Source organism: Tupaia chinensis, unplaced genomic scaffold (assembly GCF_000334495.1).
Source record: "Tupaia chinensis unplaced genomic scaffold, TupChi_1.0 Scaffold000115_1, whole genome shotgun sequence".
Classification (NCBI taxonomy): Eukaryota; Metazoa; Chordata; class Mammalia; order Scandentia; family Tupaiidae; genus Tupaia; species Tupaia belangeri.
Genome location: NW_006159579.1, coordinates 2,805,178 through 2,822,968, shown reverse-complemented (window position 1 = coordinate 2,822,968; position 17,791 = coordinate 2,805,178). Strand labels below are relative to the sequence as shown.

General features: G+C 43.2%; 1 protein-coding gene across 1 annotated transcript in view; it reads left to right on the top strand.

Moving 5' to 3' along the window:
- The first annotated feature begins 8,354 nt into the window (after positions 1-8,354).
- The window catches only part of UQCC1 (ubiquinol-cytochrome c reductase complex assembly factor 1), a 145,477-nt gene continuing 136,040 nt past the window's right edge, over positions 8,355-17,791 (top strand). Inside the window, exon 1 of the mRNA XM_006144049.3 lies at positions 8,355-8,588. Coding sequence (XP_006144111.1) covers positions 8,565-8,588 — 24 coding nt within the window. The 5' untranslated portion in view covers positions 8,355-8,564. The remainder of the gene's footprint in view (positions 8,589-17,791) is intronic.

The window sequence follows — 17,791 nt, the reverse complement described above, 5'->3', positions numbered from 1 at the left end:
TGGGACATCTCCTTCTTGCCACTGACCACCGTTCCTCATGTAATCTCCTCTAAGGCCCTGCTGCCCTCTAGCTCAGCACTCTCCCTACTCTTCACCATCACTTCCCACCTCCTACTCCCCAGCTCCTGAAACAGTCAGGACCCTCTTCTTTTACATTGTATGTTATGTAAACATATAATTATAAATTCAATAGAAAAATTTCCCCACTGATCTCAGACAGACCAATGCCAGGTCCATCCTGACAATGTTTCCTGCTTGGGGCTTAGCCCGGAGTAAATGCTCACTTCCTTTCCTCTGCATGGGACATGAACTTTTGGGAGGGGAACACAGTCCTCTTGTGGAAACTTAGGCACCTGGGTCCTCAAGCTGAGGGCTCAGGACCAGGTTCTACCTGGCTGAAGAGAGACTCAGGGAGGACCAGAAGTCTAAACCTCTGGTTCCCACCCAGGGGGCCTCAAAACTTCTCTCATCTCTCTCCAGCTGGGTCTCTGATTTCCAGGGTTCCTAGCCAAAGCTGTTTCAAAGTAGGAATTCATGCCTAGCTATGGGCAGAGCTTCTGTACCTTCCTTCTAGGGCCTGAAAACACAGGTTGTCAGAAGCCAAAACAAGAGCCCAGTACAGGGCAGCCTGCCTTTGAGCTGCCTCCTTGGTTTGGAGACCATTCCTTGGCCCCGGGGCCAGACTGAGCCTGGAGCCTAGCCCTCACCAGCCACATCATTGTGTTTGGCTAGTGGTGGGCTTGAAAGCTGTAGAAGTAAACAAAGGGGCTGGCATGGCAGACAGAGTTCTGGTGTGTGTGAGAGGAGAATGAGCCTGGAAGGCAGGTGCTGGGGAAGCCAAGGAGTAGGCTGTGGCTATAGAGAGATCAGTGTAAAAGCTGAGTGTCCAGAACCCTGAGGGCAGAGAGATGGGGTGAAGGGTCACAGGTGGGGATGGCTCCCCCAGGTACTTATTTTCTGGGCAGCATGTCCCTGGTTTCTTGGAAGTTCTGACTGAGCTGGAGCTTTCCCTGCTTCAGCCCCATCAGAGAGCTTCATGTCATCAGAGCTATGGGACTCTTCCTACTGAAAGCCTGGGCTTCGAGTTGACTGCTGTGCCTCTGACACCCTCAATCTACCCTAGAACTCTCTTTCACAGAAGATCTACTTAGACTGTGAATCCTCTCTGTTTTCCCACCCAGATTCTGGGGATCTGATCAGATCATTACAGGCGGGAACAGTCCTTCCACCATAGCTTTTGAATCTATTCAGTTGTCTTTTTGGAAAATGTTGTCCACCAACTACCCACTTCCAGCCCCAATCCTAACAAGCTGCTTCCAGTACATTCTTGCCCCAAAGAGTAGGAGGCAGGATCATACTTTAGAGTTCAAAAACACTTTGCCATCCATGATCACACAGCTCTGAGGGGCTCAGAAGTCCACACGGTCTCAAAGTTCACTTTGTCACTTAGAGTTAGAGGCCTTGGGCAAGTAGCTTAATTCCATGAACCTTGCTTTTTGTTTTCCTTTTATTTATTTATTTTTTTTCATTTTCTTCCATACATTCAATCACATTATTATTTGTCTTACAAAATGGATATTTCAACAGGTGAACATTTCTCCCTAGTACTGTTGATAAAACTACGAAATATCTTCAACAGATAATACCACACACCTCTTTGTGCCATTAATGCTTTGCCTCCCTGTGAACCTTGATTTTTTTTCATTTGTAAAAAGTGGAGGTAAACAATATACTTATTTTAGAGGGCTAACTGTGAGGATGTGAATGGCACTTCCACAGTAGCTGACACAGATAGAGCACTCAGTAAATATTAGCTGTTACTATTATTGTGCCTGTGCCTCAATTAATCCTAAGAAGCAGGTAAGGTTGGGGCCAGCACGTGGCATGGCAATTAAGGTGCTGGACTCCCACATGGTTAACTGCAGTTCCATTCCCAGACCCGGCATTTTGGAACTCATGTTGTGCGTGCATGTGAGCAAGCCCAAAATCCCGGGAGGAGAATGGAGGGGCAGGAATTGCAGTGTGGCCATCCCCTCCAGGGGCAATTTCTCACTTTCTCTTCTCACTGTCTCTCTAACAAGCACACTTGCCCTATGGCAAAAACCTCCCTATTTTTTTTTTTTTTTTGAGAGGTTTTTGCTATAGGGCGTGTGCACTCGCCAGAAAGACAGAGAGACAGAGAGACAGAAAGTGAGAAATCACCCCCTGGGGAAATGGCCACTCCGCAATCCCTTCTCCTCCATTCTCCTCTCTGGATCTTGGACACGCATGCACAAGTACCTGGCGTGAGTTTAAGCCACCGGGTCCTTTACAAATGAGGAAGCTGACACCCAGAGAGAGGAGCGGCAGAGAGGTAAGCCAGGGTCTGCTATATGTGTCAGTGTTCTTATCATTCTTGCTACTCTTCTGGGCCCCTGACTCCACTGACCCCAGTCCTGGCAAGGAATTAAATCACCTCTCTGGGTCTTGGCTCCATGGTCTTGAAAGTATTTCCTTGGGGGCACACTGCTGTTAGTTCTTCGGAAGTCACTAAACAGAGTCTAGGGCAAGGAAAATGAGAGACCTATAGGGGAGGACAGTGGAGAGACTTGCAGTATTCTGCTCCCCATCTCTGGGCCTGTTCCACACCCCCATGTCCCAGGGTGACAAGAGGAAAATAAACTTTTCTAGGACTTGGAACTCAAGCTTGGGAAGCTTCTCAGACTTCATTCTGACTCTAATACTAGCTCTTCTGACTGGAACACAGATGTATGGGTGCATAATAAGGAAGGGTTAGTCACACATACTGGGGATTCAGCAGACCAGGGGTCGAGATCTGGTTCCACCACTTTCCAGCTAAGTGACCTTGGGCAGGTTACTTAACCTCTTGATCCTCAGTTTCCATGTCTGTAAAAGAGAGTTAATATAAAATGTATTTGGCCTGTGATTCTAGAGAAAGGATATTTATTCATTTATAAATCTTTGAAATAGTCATTTATTCATTACTCAGTTAATATTTATTGAGTGTCTACTATGGGGTAGACAACATGCCATGTGTTGCGATAATTACAGCAACCACAATTGTCAAGGGCTTGTTACATGCCAGATACTTGTACTTAGAACTTCATAGGAATTCTCTTACCTTGCAATAATTCTGTCATCAAGGCCCATGCATGGATGAAAGAAAAAAACAAAGATCCCAAAAGAGGTTAGGATGAGAGAGATTGAGCCAAAGGATATAAAATACAATAAAGGAAAAAGTCAGATTATTCATCTAAATTCATGAAATCAACTGCACAAGTACAGGATACAAAAAATAAACAAACAACAAAAAAAGGCCAGTTAATAGCATGGTGGTTAGTGTGGCTGGATCCCCACATAGTCAGTCGATCCCATGGTTCAAGTCCAAACCTGGTGACTTGAAAGACACACCAGGTTTGCGTGCATGTGTGCCCCCAAATCCCAAGAAAATGGAGAAGAGATTGTGTTGTGGCCACATCCCTGCCCTAGGGCATGTTTTCTCACTTTTCCTCTCTGTTTCTCTTCGTTTTTTTCTCACATGCCCTGTTTAAAAAAAAAAATCACAATTTCAGATGAGAAAGTGATGATGTTGTAGATGACTGTGAACTCGACTGAGTTAATGGAATGTCGTGCAGCTGACTAAATACTAATACACGGGTGGGCTTCATTAACAGACACATAGTATATACACTCAAGGAAACTGTCATTCTGCTCTGTTGTGTGATTTTCTGACTTCTTCACCTAGGCCACAGTGGGAGGGTAGAGGACAGGATAGTGAAGGGCCTAGACATAATGCTGTGTGAGATTCAGATGTAGAAACTAGACTATAGAGATTAAAAAGAAGTTTTAGAGGGAATATGATCACAGCCCTCAAGATCAGAAGGATTACTGTGGGTACAAGAGAAACAATCAGTGTGTGTAGCTTAGGACAGATCTATGAACAAAGAGAAGTAAAGAACAATTTATCACTGTCATGTATGGTGCAATTCCTGGTGCCAGGCACTGGCTAAATGCTTTCATCTTTATTTCATTCATACCTTGCAACCATCCTGGGAGACAGCTACTGTAATCTCCATTTATAGATGCACTACTATATTACATTGCTATTTCAGCAGATTTCAGATGAATTTAAAAGAAAGTTTTCTTTTTCTTTCTTTCTTTTTTTTAGTCTAAAGATGAAATAGATAAAATACCAAGTTCTCCATGGTCAAGAAGAACTTGAATAATTACATAATTACATGGAAAACTGGAGAAGAGATTTAAGCATGGTTTAAGGAAGAGAGAACATGAATAGAGAGAGAAGGGGCCAATAGGTAGCATGGTGATTGAGGCACTAGACTCCCACATAGCTGACTGTGGTTTGAGTCCCAGACCTGGCAACTTGCTTTCTGACTTTTCCTCTCTCTCTCTTTCTCTGTCTCTCTCTGGTGAGTGTATGTACCCTATAGCAAAAAACAAACAAACAAAAAAACAGAATAAATTAAATCAAATAAATAAATCTAAAAAAGCAAAGTACAGGAGAGGGAAGTTGAGTAGTTTCCTCCAATCCTGCACATTGAACGTAGCTTAGAGCTCTGGTGTTGAACTGCCTGAAATCAAATTTCAGCTACACAACTTATGAGCTGTGTGACCTTGGATAAAGTCAGCACATCTTTCTTTCCTCAATTTTTCTCATATGTCAAATGGAAATAATAATAATTTCCATGTCATAGAGCTGTTGGGAAGATTATACAAAATGCATATATAAAGTCTTTTCAACAGTGCCTGGCCTATACGAAGTATTCAATAAACTTCAGTTCTAATTATTGATAATGGGAGAGTCAAGACCAACAAACATGAAATGTTAAACAGTAACTTAAACAGTAAAGGATAAAATGAGAAATAAATACATGATCGCTTAACTCAGGTAAATAAAAAGAAGGTAATTAAATAGTCAAGTGACAAATGAGTAGAATGATGTAGAAATGGGGGAGAAAAGCTTCATGGAGCATCCTGAGCCAGGAACTTGAGCTGAGTCCTAACGGTTGAGTGAAATTTAAGTGGGGGTTGAAATAAAACTTTTTTTTTAAGAGAGAGATTTTTTTCTATAGGGTGTGCGTGCTTACCACAGAGACAGAGAGACAGAAAGCAAGAAATCATCCCCTGGGGGGATGACCATGCTGCAATCCCTTCTCCTCCATTCTCCTCTCAGGATTTTGAGCACACACGTCCATGTACCGGCATGAGTTTTAAGCCACCGGGTCCAGGACTTGAACTGCAGTCAACCACAGGGGAATCCAATGAAATAAATAAATATTTAGCAGAGAAACTAGAGAAAGGGGCTTCAAAAAGTTCATGGGAAATGTGTATTAAGAAAACAACATGCATGGATTTAAACATTTTTTGTACCAAAATAAACTTGCACATTAATTCTAATTTTTCATGAACTTTTTGATGTCTCCTTGTATGAAAAAATGAGTGAGTTTACAAAATGCAGAGGGCATATACTCCCATCCTTAAAAATCATATCATATTGGTGCTACCAGGTCCACTGACTGCCAGAGATGGTAGTAGCTGGGAGCTGCTTTGTCACTTAGGTGTGGGCACTTGAGACTGTCCACTTGTCTTCTGAGCAGTGCTGACTTGGAGAATGAAAAAGACTGAGCATTTAGGGACTCAGATGTCAAGCACACCACCGGAGAGTTAGGAAAAAGAATAATAGCTGAAAATTCGTACATGGGGGACTGACAGGTGGTGTAGTGGTTAAGGGCGCTGTACTCCCACATGGCTAGTGGTGGTTCGAGTACCAGACCTGGTGGCTTGCTTTCTCACTTTCTCTCTCTCTCTCTTTCACTCTGTCTCTAGCTGGTCAAATTAAAAAAAAAATAATAAAGTAAATAAAGTTAAATAATTCTAAAAAAATTATTACTTGGAATTCCATGATATACATAATATATTTTGAATATCCAGCTTATAGTTGTATGGTAGAAATGATCCTGGAAAATTATTTACCTATTTATTTTCTCTTTTCTCGTCAAGTTCAACATGACCATTTTTTCCCCTTCAGCATCAGAACCACCTTTTTGATTAAGGTCCATTTCAGCAGTTGGCTTGCATACAGGGGCCATGTTGCAAGAAAAACATTGGTCTATAAATGATAAAATCACAGGAGCCAGGTGGTAATACAGTGGTGACGCACCTGGACTCACACACATGGAAGGTCCTGGGTTTGTGCCTGGGGAACCTCCCTGAGCATGCCAAGTATACACACATACACACCTGTGATCCTGGCCAGCTGAGACTGGGGATGAGTCGCAGTGTGAAGTCTCTGTTGTGGGTGCTTGTTTCTCTTTTTCTGTCTCAGAAAGAATAAGTAAACTTAAAAAATTGTTTAGACAGGGCTGGGCCAATAACCTAGTAGTTAAGGGAGCCAGATCACACATGGTCGACCACACTTCAAATCCTGGCCCCAGCAGCTTGAAAAACACGCTGCGTGTATGTGCGTGTATGCCCCAAATCGCAGCAGGATGAAGAAATGGAGGAGAAGGGATTGCAGCATGGCCGTACCCCATTGCAGGGAAGTGCTTTCTCTCTCTCTTTCTGGTAGGTGCATGCACCCTCTGGCAATTAAAAAATAACCAGTAACTAGGAAAAATTGTTTAAACAATAGAATCACACTCAGCCTACCTAGATCTACTCACATGCTATGAAAAAAGGAGGAACCAAGATCAGCTGAAGGAACAGTAGACTCAACTCCCATTTCAGGCTCTTCCTCCTCCTTTCTTCTTTGAAAAATTGTGGTAATAAACACATAATAAAATTTGCATCTTTGGACTAGCAGTTGACGTAATGGCTATGTCTATGGACTCCCATGTAGTTGACTGTGGTTTGAGTCCTGGACCCGGTGGCTTAACCTCATGCCGGACACGTGTGCATACATGCCCAAGATCCCGAGAGGAGAAAGGAGGAGAAGTGATTGCGGCATGGCCATCCCCCCTGGGGGGTGATTTCTCGCTTTCTGTCTCTCTGTCTCTCTCTGTCTTTCTGGTCACCGCATGCATCCTATAGCAAAAACCTCTAAAAAAATTTGCATCTTAATCATCTTTTAAATAGGGTCTCACCATGTCATGATCCTCCTGTCTCAGCTGCTCCTGTAACTGGGACTACAGATGTGTACCACTGAGCAAGGAGTTTAGGGCGGACCAGGAATTGAACAGAAGCCTCCTATAGTGGCTTCAGCCTGTTTGACAGCAAAGTCTACCAGTAGCACTATCACAGTTGGGCCTATTTTAATGATTATTATTTTAAATTATTTATTTAATTTTAATTAATTAATTCATTTATTTTAATTTGACCAGAGAGAGAGAGAAAGTGAGAAAACAGGTCCAGGACTCGAACCACAGTTGGCCGTGTGGTAGTGTCCAGCGCCCTGACCACCACACCACCTGCTGGTCCCCCTATTTTAATCATTTTTAAATGTACAGTTCAGTACTATTAACTATATTCACATTGTTGTGCAACAGATCTCTAGCACTTTTTCACCTTGTAAAACTAAAATTCTTTACCTATTGAACAACTCTTCCATTTCCTACTCCTCCCAGCCCCTGACAACCACCCTCTACTTTCTGCTTCTATGAATTTGACTACTCTAAATACCTCATATAAGTGGAATGATACAATATTCGCTTTCTTTTTCTTTTTATGTGTTCCCTAAGAAGTCAAGTAAGTTAAATGGGAACCTAATGTGACTTCATCATATTTGTTGACTGAATGAACAATAACTGTCTTCAAAAGCAGTTTATGATCTAGTTGTACAGATCAGAAATGCAAACAAATAATTTTCATTTAAAGTTCTGTGAGAGCACAGAATAGTAAAAGGTTAAGTTTAAAAACTTTTTCTAGACATTGTGCACTTCCCACATTGAGAGAGAAAAGGAGAGATAGTGAGAATATACCCTATCACCCCCAGGATGGATGGCCACATCTCAATTCCTTCTCCTCCATGTTCCTCTCAGAATTTTGGGCACTCACACGCACCCAGGTCCAGGACAGGAACTGCCAAGTTAGCCATATGGGATCTAGGGGCTTTAATTTTGGGCCACGCCACCGGCTGGCCCCAAATTCCTCTTCCTATCAGGTTTCAGGTGCGACCGCCTTTCCCCCTTGACTTTCGGGGCTCTGAGGTCTCCTGTTCCTATCTCAGGCTCTTTTTAAGTGTTGGGCTTTCCCACGGTCCTGTTCTTTTCAACCGCCCAGGAAATAGGGATTTGTGGGGGCGTAGTCTGCGAAGGAAGGGCTCTGACAAGTGCTGAGCGGAGATACACAAAACCCCGAGCCGGGGATAGAGAAAGCTGGCGTGGGCTAAGAGGGCTCGAGCCACTGTGACGCGCGGACAAGAGCCCAGGGACAGCGGGAAGCGCGCGCCGGCACCGCGGGCTCGCGCACAGTGCGTAGCCGCCGCGGCCCAAGTGCGCCTGCGCCGCTGTGGCCCGACTCGCGCCAGCCGAAGGACCGCGCAGCGAAAGGGTGGCGGCCGCGGGGACTCCGGAAATCTACCCTTCACCCGGAAATGGTTGTCGAGGAACATGGCGTTGCTGGTGCGAGTCCTTGTGAGTGAAGGAGTAATGCTCTGTGGTCGCCCGCCGGGTCCCGGGTTGGAGTCGAAGAGGGCAAGGCAGGAGGGACTGGATGGCAGTGCAGGAGGGGAGCCTGTGCGACCGACAGCTAGGCTGCGCGGCCGCCTTCCTGCGGGGAAACTGAGGCAGCTTCCCCCGCTCCCTACTCCCGTTGTGCCCTGGTTGCCCCTCTTTCGAGGAGGGGGACAGGGACATCCATTTGCTGTAGTTTGCTTTCCTGCCGTCACCGTCTGTAACCGACCCCTCGGGGAGAGGTAGCACTTGGGACACTGGTTGGACTTTGTGGAGACTTGGATTCTAGTTCCTGTCTGTCACTGAGGCACAGTGTGACCTTGGGCAAGTCACTTGTGGACCTTAGTATTTCTAAGTGAAAAAACAAGTACATTTATTTCCTGGCAGTCCCTTTGGATTCTGAAATTCGTTTAAATCAATTCTCAATGACAGTTAAGTGAAATGCAGGTTGTTAGATTGAAAGCTGCAGCACAAGAACGGGGCCTTGTCTTTCATTTTGCCTAGCACAGTGTGTGGCACATCGTAGGTGTTCAGCTTCTTGAATGAATGACTGAATGAAATGAAGGAAGGACTACAGGACTCCTTAGTACCCTATGAAAAACTATTCTGCTCTTGAGACAGTCTGATCCTCCTAACATAGTCTGACCTCTGGGGGTTAAAGGAGAAAGAAACTGGCAGCGGGGGTAGGGTGGGGGGAGTGGGGAGCTTAGGAGGATACAGGGCTTAGTTAGTAATCATAGAGGGATGGGAGAGTTATAATTTTAGCAAGTCTTCCAAAAATTGGGTCAAGGATTTTTATTTTGTTTTTCCTAACAGGCACTGTCTATTCCTGCCTCTGCCTATCTTTTGAGTTGTTATTTTATATTTATGCTTTTAATATTTGTGTGTGTGTGTTGTAAGGACTGCAGTTTACCTTGAATTCCTTGCCAGCCAAGCAAGTGCAGTACCCTTGATTGCTGCTTAATATCTGTTTAAAGAAAAGCTCCTATAACCTACTTGGTGAAGTAATTGTTGATAGCAGAGCAGAAATTGATTCAAATCTTGGGATTGTTGTAGTAGAAATGGCAGCTAGGGCGTTCTAAATTATTTAGTGTTTTGTTTGTTTGATTTTAATTTGCTACAGGGCATGTGTGCTCATGGGGAGGGAGAGAGCGAAGGAAAATGATAAATTATCTCCGGGGCCTGGGAGGGGGTGGAGAACAGCCTTGCCATAATCCCTTCTTCGTTGTTCTCATCTCAGGATTTTGGGCATGCACACACACACACATGCCTGGTGTGTCCCCACTGGGCCTGAAACTCGAACCATGAAGTTGGCCCTGTAGCATCCAACTGCTTTAACCTCACCACCTGCTGACTTCCTAAATTATTTGATTTTCAAGGTGGCTATCTGGGGAAAAGATGAAAAGTTCATTAGGCTAGAGACCTGAAATGAATGCCATAGTTTGTCTTGAGAGCTAGTGACAGTCCCTGCCATCTGAAATATTCTTTCCTTTGAGCATATGGACTGTATCAGGTTCATTTCTTTTTAGGTAGTAGCATCCATACCAGCTACTTTTTCTGCCCTCAGTCAGTTAGATCCTTTTATCTATTATTTTGAATATAATGTGAATTTAGATAAGGGGAATCATTTTCACTTTATGCTATGATTCTCTGAAATATTCTTATATGTTAAAGTGTAACATGTGGTATGGCAACAAGAACCAGCTTAGGAATAATCAAGAGTGGCAGTCAGTGTGAAAGTAGCAGATATTTGTTGATTGCCTAGATTTATAATTACTGCTTTTTGTACCTGTCTTTAGTTGTACAGTCTCTTCTACTTCTCTATCCTGTTGGGATTTGAGGCATGCACACACATGTGCTTGGTGTGTTTTTCAAGCTGCTGAGAGTAGGATTTGAACTGTGGTCAGCCATATGGGCTCTCTTAACCCCTAGGCCGTGGGGCTGGGCCTGTTTTTTAATTAAAAAGAAAAACAATGAAGAATTCCAAATAAAAAGATATCTATAAAACAACATTCATACTGTATTTTTTATTTACATAAGTGTTACCTTTACCATTATGCTTTATTTCTTCACGTAGACTTGAGTTCCTGTATAGTGCCCTTCCATTCAGACTAAAGGTCTCTCTTTTAGTATTTCTTGTAGGGCAGGTCTCCTACTGACAAATTCTGTTAGTTCTGTTTATGTAGGAATTTTTTTTTTTAAGAATTATTTAGTTATTAAATTTTATTTATTCATTCATTTATTTTAATTTGACTAGAAAAATACACACAGAGAGAGGGAAAGTAAGAAAGTAAGCCACATAATTGTGCTAGAAAAAGAAATGTTATACACTAAAGATATATGTGACGAAATGTAATATAACAAACAAACAAATAAATAAGAAACACAATATTGAAAAAAAAGATAGCAAGCCACCAGGTTCAGTACATGAACCATGGTTGGCCATGTGGGAATGTCCAGAGCCTTAACCACTTACTGTGCCACCTGCTGGCCCCTCCTTAACTTTTGAATGATAGTTTTGCTGGATATAGAATTCTTATTTGACTGGCTTAATCTTTCAGTATTTGAATATTTCATCCCACTGCATTTTGGCTGTTTCTGAGAAGAAATCAGCTATTGTTAAGGATCCTTTATGTATTATGAGTTGCTTCTCTCTCTCTCTCTTTCTCTTTTTTTTTTTTTTTAAAGAATTATTTTATTTAATGTTATTTTTTTATTTATTTATTTTAAAAATATTTTAAAAATTGACCAGAGAGGGAAAATGAGAAAGCAAGCTGTCGGGTTCCAGGACTCAAACTACAGTCCGCCATGTGGGAGACCAGTGCTCTTAACCACTATGCCACCTGCTGGCCCCAGAGTTGCTTCTCTCTTGGTCATTTCAAGATTTCCTCTTTGTATTTTTTTTTTTTTAATTGCCAGAGGGTGTGTTTGAGCACTAGAGAGAAAGACAGAGAAAGAGAGGGAGAAAGCAACCTCCTTAATGGAGTGTGGTCATGTAGTAGTCCTTTCTCCTCCATTTCTCTGTCCTGTCATGATTTGGGGCATGCATATACATGTGCTTGGTGTTTTTTTTTAAGGCATTGGGACCAAGATTTAAACCAGTCAGACATGTGAGATCTGTCTGCCTTACCCACTAGGCTACGGAGTTGGCTGTCTTTTCTTTTTTCTTTTTTTAGAAGTTTTTGCCATAGGGCATGTGCACTCATAAGAGAGAGCGAGAGGGAGAGACAGAGACATTGAGAGGAAAAGTGAGAAATCATCCCCGAGGGTGGATGGCCACACCAGTCTCTTCTCCATTCTCCTTCTGAAATCTTGAGCACGCATGTACACATGTCTGGCATGATTTTCAGTCACCAGGTCTTAGACTTGAACTGCAGTTGGCCATGTAGTAGTCCAGAAGTGTAATCATCTGCTGGCCCCTTTTTCCTTTTTTTTAAAGACAGGTCTCGGGACCAGCAGATGGCATAATGGTTATGTCACTGGACTCCCACGTAGTCGACTGATTTGAGTTCTGAACCTGGCAGCTTAAAACTCACACCAGGTGTGTGTGTGTATGTGCATGCCCAAAATCCTAAGAGGAGAATAAAGGAACAAGGATTGCAGCATGGCCATCTCTCCAGGGGGTAATTTCTCGCTTTCTGTCTCTCTCTCTCTCTGGTGAATGCATGTGCCCTATAGCAAAAATCTCTCTCTCTCAAAAAAAAAAAAAAAAGACAGGTCTTGTGTCATGATCCTTTTGCCTCAGCCTCCCAAGTAGCTGGGACCATTGTCAGATGCCACCATGTTTGACTCTCTCAACCAGGGTCTTGCTTTGTTGTCCAGGCCAGCCTTGAGGTCTTGATCTTCCTGCTTTACCCTTTACAAGTCACTGGGATTATGAGTACAAGGCATTGTACCTAGCCTTTAGGTTGATCAGGAATTGAACCCATGCCTCTTGCGTCATCTTAGCCTGTAGAGCACAGTGTTTTAGCAGTACATACCACCATGGCTGAGCTGTCTTTGGCTTATGTGTGTGTGTTTACTAGAGTGATGTGTGCTCATCACTGAGAGACAAAGAAACAGAAGGAGAGGAGAAAACAACCCTCACAGAAATGGTCATGCTGCAGTCTCTTTTTTATCTTTCCCTGCTTTTGTGACTTTGCGCGTGTGCATGCACACACACACACACACACACACACACACACAAACACACTAGCATGTTTCTCAAGCCATGACTTGAAACAGATAGTTGGCCATTTGGATCCGGTTGCCTTAACCACTGGGCCATGGGGCCAGTTCATCTTAGGTGTTTGACAGCTTGATTATGATATGGCTGTCTGTAGATCACTTTGCATTTATCATACTTGTAGTTAGTCAAGCTTCTTGGATTTGTACATTCATTTTATTTTATTTTTTTTTAATTAAGATTGGGATTTTCTACCTTTTTTTTTTTTTTTAATATTTTTTCTGGGGCCAGAAGTTGGCATAATGGCTATGTCTGTGGACTCCCATGTAGTCGACTTTGGTTTGAGTCTTGGACCTGGTGGCTTAAACTCACGTTGGGCACGTGTACGTGCATGCCCAAGATCCCGAGAGGAGAATGGAGGAGAAGGGATTGCGACGTGGCCATCTGCCTGGGGGTGATTTCTCGCTTTCTGTCTCTCTGTCTCTGTCTTTCTTTCTTTCTTTTTTTTGGGAGAGGTTTTTTGCTATAGGGCGCATGCACTCACCAGACAGAGAGAGACAGAGAGATAGAAAGCGAGAAATCACCCCCCAGGGGGATGGCCACGCCGCAATCCCTTCTCCTCCATTCTCCTCTCAGGATCTTGGGCACGCATGCACACGCGCCCGGCATGAGTTTTAAGCCACTGGGTCCGGGACGCAAACTGCAGTTGACTACGTGGGAGTCCAGCAACAAAGCCATTATGTTAACTGCTGGTCCCTGGAGAGTTACTTTCTCATCCTTCTCCCCCACCCACTCTGTCCCTCTTTGGTTAAATAAAAATAAATAAATAGATAAATAAAGTTAAATTATTCTTAAAAATACAAATTTATTTTTCTCTCCCTTTATTTCCTCACCTTTTGAGATGCCTATTGTACATATGTTGGTATGTTTGTGGATATCCCATCAGTCTTTGAGGCTGTTAAATTTTCTTCATTCTGTTTTCTTTTCTTTTTTTTTTGGAGAGGTTTTTTTGCTTTAGGGCGCATGTACTCACAAGAAAGGCAGAGAGACAGAAAGTGACAGATCACCCCTGGGAGGGATGGCCATGCTGCAGTCCCTTCTCCTCCATTCTCCTCTCGGGATCTTGGGCATGCACACACATGTGCCCAGCATGAGTTTAAGCCTGTGGGTCCAGGACTCGAACCGCTGTCGACTACATGGGAGTCCAGTGACATAGCCATTACGCCAACTGCTAGTCCCTTCTTTTTGTTCTTTAGACTATCTCAACTGATCTATCTTCAGGGTCACTGATTCTTCCTTCTGCCTGCTTAAGTCTGCTATTGAACTCTAGTACATTTTTAATTTTAGTTATAGTTTTCAATTCCTAAATTTTTTCTTTTTTTTGAGAGGTTTTATAGGGCATGTGCGCTCACCAGAGAGACAGAAAGTGAGAAATCACCCCCCAGGGGGGATGGCCATGCTGTAATCCTTTTTCCTCCATTCTCCTCTTGGAATCTTGGGCACGCACACACATGTGCCTGGTATGAGTTTAAGCCTCCGGGTCCAGACTCAAACCATGGACAACCACATGGGAGTCCAGCTACGTAACCATTACACTATCTGCTGGTCCCGAATCCCTAAGTTTTTTTAAGTAATAATTTTTTTATTGATATTCTCTGTTTAATGAAACATCATTCTTACACTTTCATATTGTTTAAACATAGTTTCCTTTAGATCTTTGGACATATTTAAAATAGTTCAATATCTTTTTTAGTTAATCTAAGTTTTCTTAGAGATAGTTTCTGTCAATTGCTTTCCCTCTTGTATGAATGGGCTGTACTTTTTTCCTTTTCTTTGCATGTTTCATAAGTTTTGTTGAAAACTAAACATTTAAAATAATATAGTATAGCAATTCTGAAAGTCAGGTTCTTTCTTTTTCCAGTAATTGTTGTATTTTCAAAAAATTTATTTCTGTCTTTCATGGTGCATATGCTCACATGTCCACCTCAACAGGGTTTATACCCCACTATCTACCACATTCTTAGCCAGCGTGGATCACTGGGCGCATTGTGCACAGGGGAGCCTTGGGATGTGAACCAGGGCCTTCTTGTGTAGGTCCAGTTGTGTTACTGCTACTCCAGTGTCTGGCCCCATGTTGTATTTTGTTTAGTGTATTCTGAATTCTATAAAGCATGTTTGTTTGTTTTTAAAGAGATTTTTGCTATAGGGTGCACACACTTGTTGGAGAGAGAGAGAGAGACGTAGAGCCGGAAAGCGAGAAATCACCCCAGGGAAATGGCCATGCCAGTCTCTTCTCCATTCTCCTCTCAGGATTTTGGGCATACAAGCATGCCACGGCATTCAGCATGTTTCAAGCCTCAGGACTCAAACTGCAGTTGGCCCTATGGGAGTCCAGCAATGTAACTTCTATGCCATCTGCTGGTCCCAAGCATGTATTCTTTGTTGTGTGTCACCACAGAAGCCTCTGCTTAATTAGCTTAGTGGTCAGGTAATGATTAAACAGAAATTTCTGTAAATTCCTGGAACTAATATGTTTCCCGTTTTTTGTTTGTTTGTTTGTTTGTTTAAGGATTATTTTTTATTTAACTTTATTATTATTATTATTATTATTATTATTTTCCAGTTTGGTCAGAGAGATAGAGAGAGAGAGACAGAGAGAGAGAGAGAGAAAGAGAGAGAGAAAGCAAGCCACCAAGTCTGGGACTTGAACCGAGGTCAGCCCTGTGGGAGTCCATCGCCTTTAACCACCATGCCACCTGCCAGCCCCACCCAGTTTCTCCTGAGAGGCTCTGTATGCCTGTTGGAGTATACCTTCCCACTCTGCCAGGCATCTAGTAACTCTGCCTTGACTGTTACTTCCTGATGATACAGAGCCTTAAAGTCAGCCAGAGGTGAGAGCCAAATTCTCAGGTCTTTCCTGAGCATGTGCAGAGCTCTGGATATGTGTACAAACTTGTGTATGTGCATGGCTTTCTAGTTTTCCAGGAATATATTATAGATCTTTTCTTTTATTTTAATTTTTTGCCATAGGGTACATGTGTTTGCCAGAGAGAAAGAAAGAGAGAGAGAGAAAGTGAGAAGTCATACCCCAGGGGTTATTCTCCTCTTGGGATTTTGGGCACTCACATACCTGCACCTGGTGTGATTTTCAAGCTGCTGGGTCTGGGACTTGAACTGCAGTCAGCCATGTGGGAGTCCAGTGTCTTGACCACCGTGCCAGAGCTTTTCAAATGTCTATAGAAATTTCATTCTTCATCTTTTGCTTTTTTTTTTTTTTTTTTGAGAGATTTTCATTGTAGGGCGTGTGCGCTCGCCAGACAGACAGAGAGAGACATAGAGACAGAAAGCGAGAAATCACCACCCAGGGGGGATGGTCACGCCGCAATCCCTTCTCCTCCATTCTCCTCTCGGGATCTTGGGCACGCATGCACACGCGCCCGGCGTGAGTTTTAAGCCACCGGGTCTGGGACACGAACCGTGGTCGACTATGTGGGAGTCCAGCGACATAGCCATTACGCCAACTGCTGGTTCCCTTCATCTTTTGCTTTTAAGCTTTTTGGTTAGCCTATTGTTTCCTGCACATATTATTCACTATTTCAGGATAACCATGAAATTAAACATTTATCTGTATTTGTTTTCAACCAGTGCTCTGAGAAAACTGTCTTTTTTCTTTTTTTTTCTGAGAGGTTTTTTTTTTTTTTTCTGCTATAGGGCGCGTGAGCTCGCCAGACATAGAGACAGAAAGCGAGAAATCACCCCCCAGAGGGGATGGTCACGCCGCAATCCCTTCTCCATTCTCCTCTTGGGATCTTGGGCACGCACGCACACAGGCCTGGTGTGAGTTTTAAGCCACCGGGTCCAAGACGCGAACTGCGGTCGACTATATGGGAGTGCAGCGACATAGCCATTATGCCAACTGCTGGTTCCCAGAAAACTGTCTTTTTCACACTAGGTAAATATAGGGCGCATGAGCTTGCTGGAGAGACAGAGAGAAATCACCTCCCAGAGAGGATGGCCATGCTGCAATCCCTTCTCCATTCTCCTCTTGGGATCTTGGGCACATACACACATGCGCCTGGTGTGAGTTTAAGCCACCAGGCCTGGGACTTGAATCGTGGTCGACTACATGGGAGTCCAGCAACATCACCATAACGCTAACTGCTGGTCCCCACACTAGGTGAATCCTAAAACAGCTTTGCAAGTGGAATCTTCTAAGGAACTAACAGGTCTCTTAAACTATATTGGCCTGAGAAGGTCTCCATACTCATCTACTTGAGATCTTGTAAACAAACCACAACCTCACTTCAGAGTCTACTTCCTTAACAAATGGATGGGTCATAGCCAATCACAGCAGTTACGTTTCAGTCAGTCACAGGCAGCCTGTCATTTAAACTGTTCATACAGGCAAGCGCCAACCCTTAATCAATCCAGTTATTTATTAACCTCATTTCTTTCACTTCTGATTTCTTACATCACTTTTCTTTTCCTGCCTATAAAAGTTATCAGACCACACAGCACTTTGGAGTTACTTGGAAGCCATTCCGGGGGCTGCCTGATTTGTGAATTTTTTTGCTCAAGTAAACGCTGCTAAATTAGATTTGTCTGTAAAGTTTTGTTTGGACCAGCCAGGTGACTTAGAGGTTAAGGCAGCTGAATCCCGCACTGTCGACCACATGGTTCTAGTCCCAGACTTAGTGGCTTGAAAAACACTCCTGGTGCAGGTGCATGCATGCCTAAAACCTGAAGAGGAGAGTTAGGAGAAGGGATTGTGGTATGGCCATGCTCCCTGGGGAAGTGCTTCTCACTTTCCATCTCTTTCTCTGTATCTCTCTGGTAAAGGCCTATGCTCTATATAGCAAATAACAGATCAAATAATGCCAGTTTATTGTGAATAAGGCTTTGAGGGGCATCAACCCTCTTCCAGAGTAAACTTTTCTCAAGAGAAAGACTGGTTCCTTTTAGTGACTTTATTAATTCTTCTTTTTTTTTTTTTTTTTTT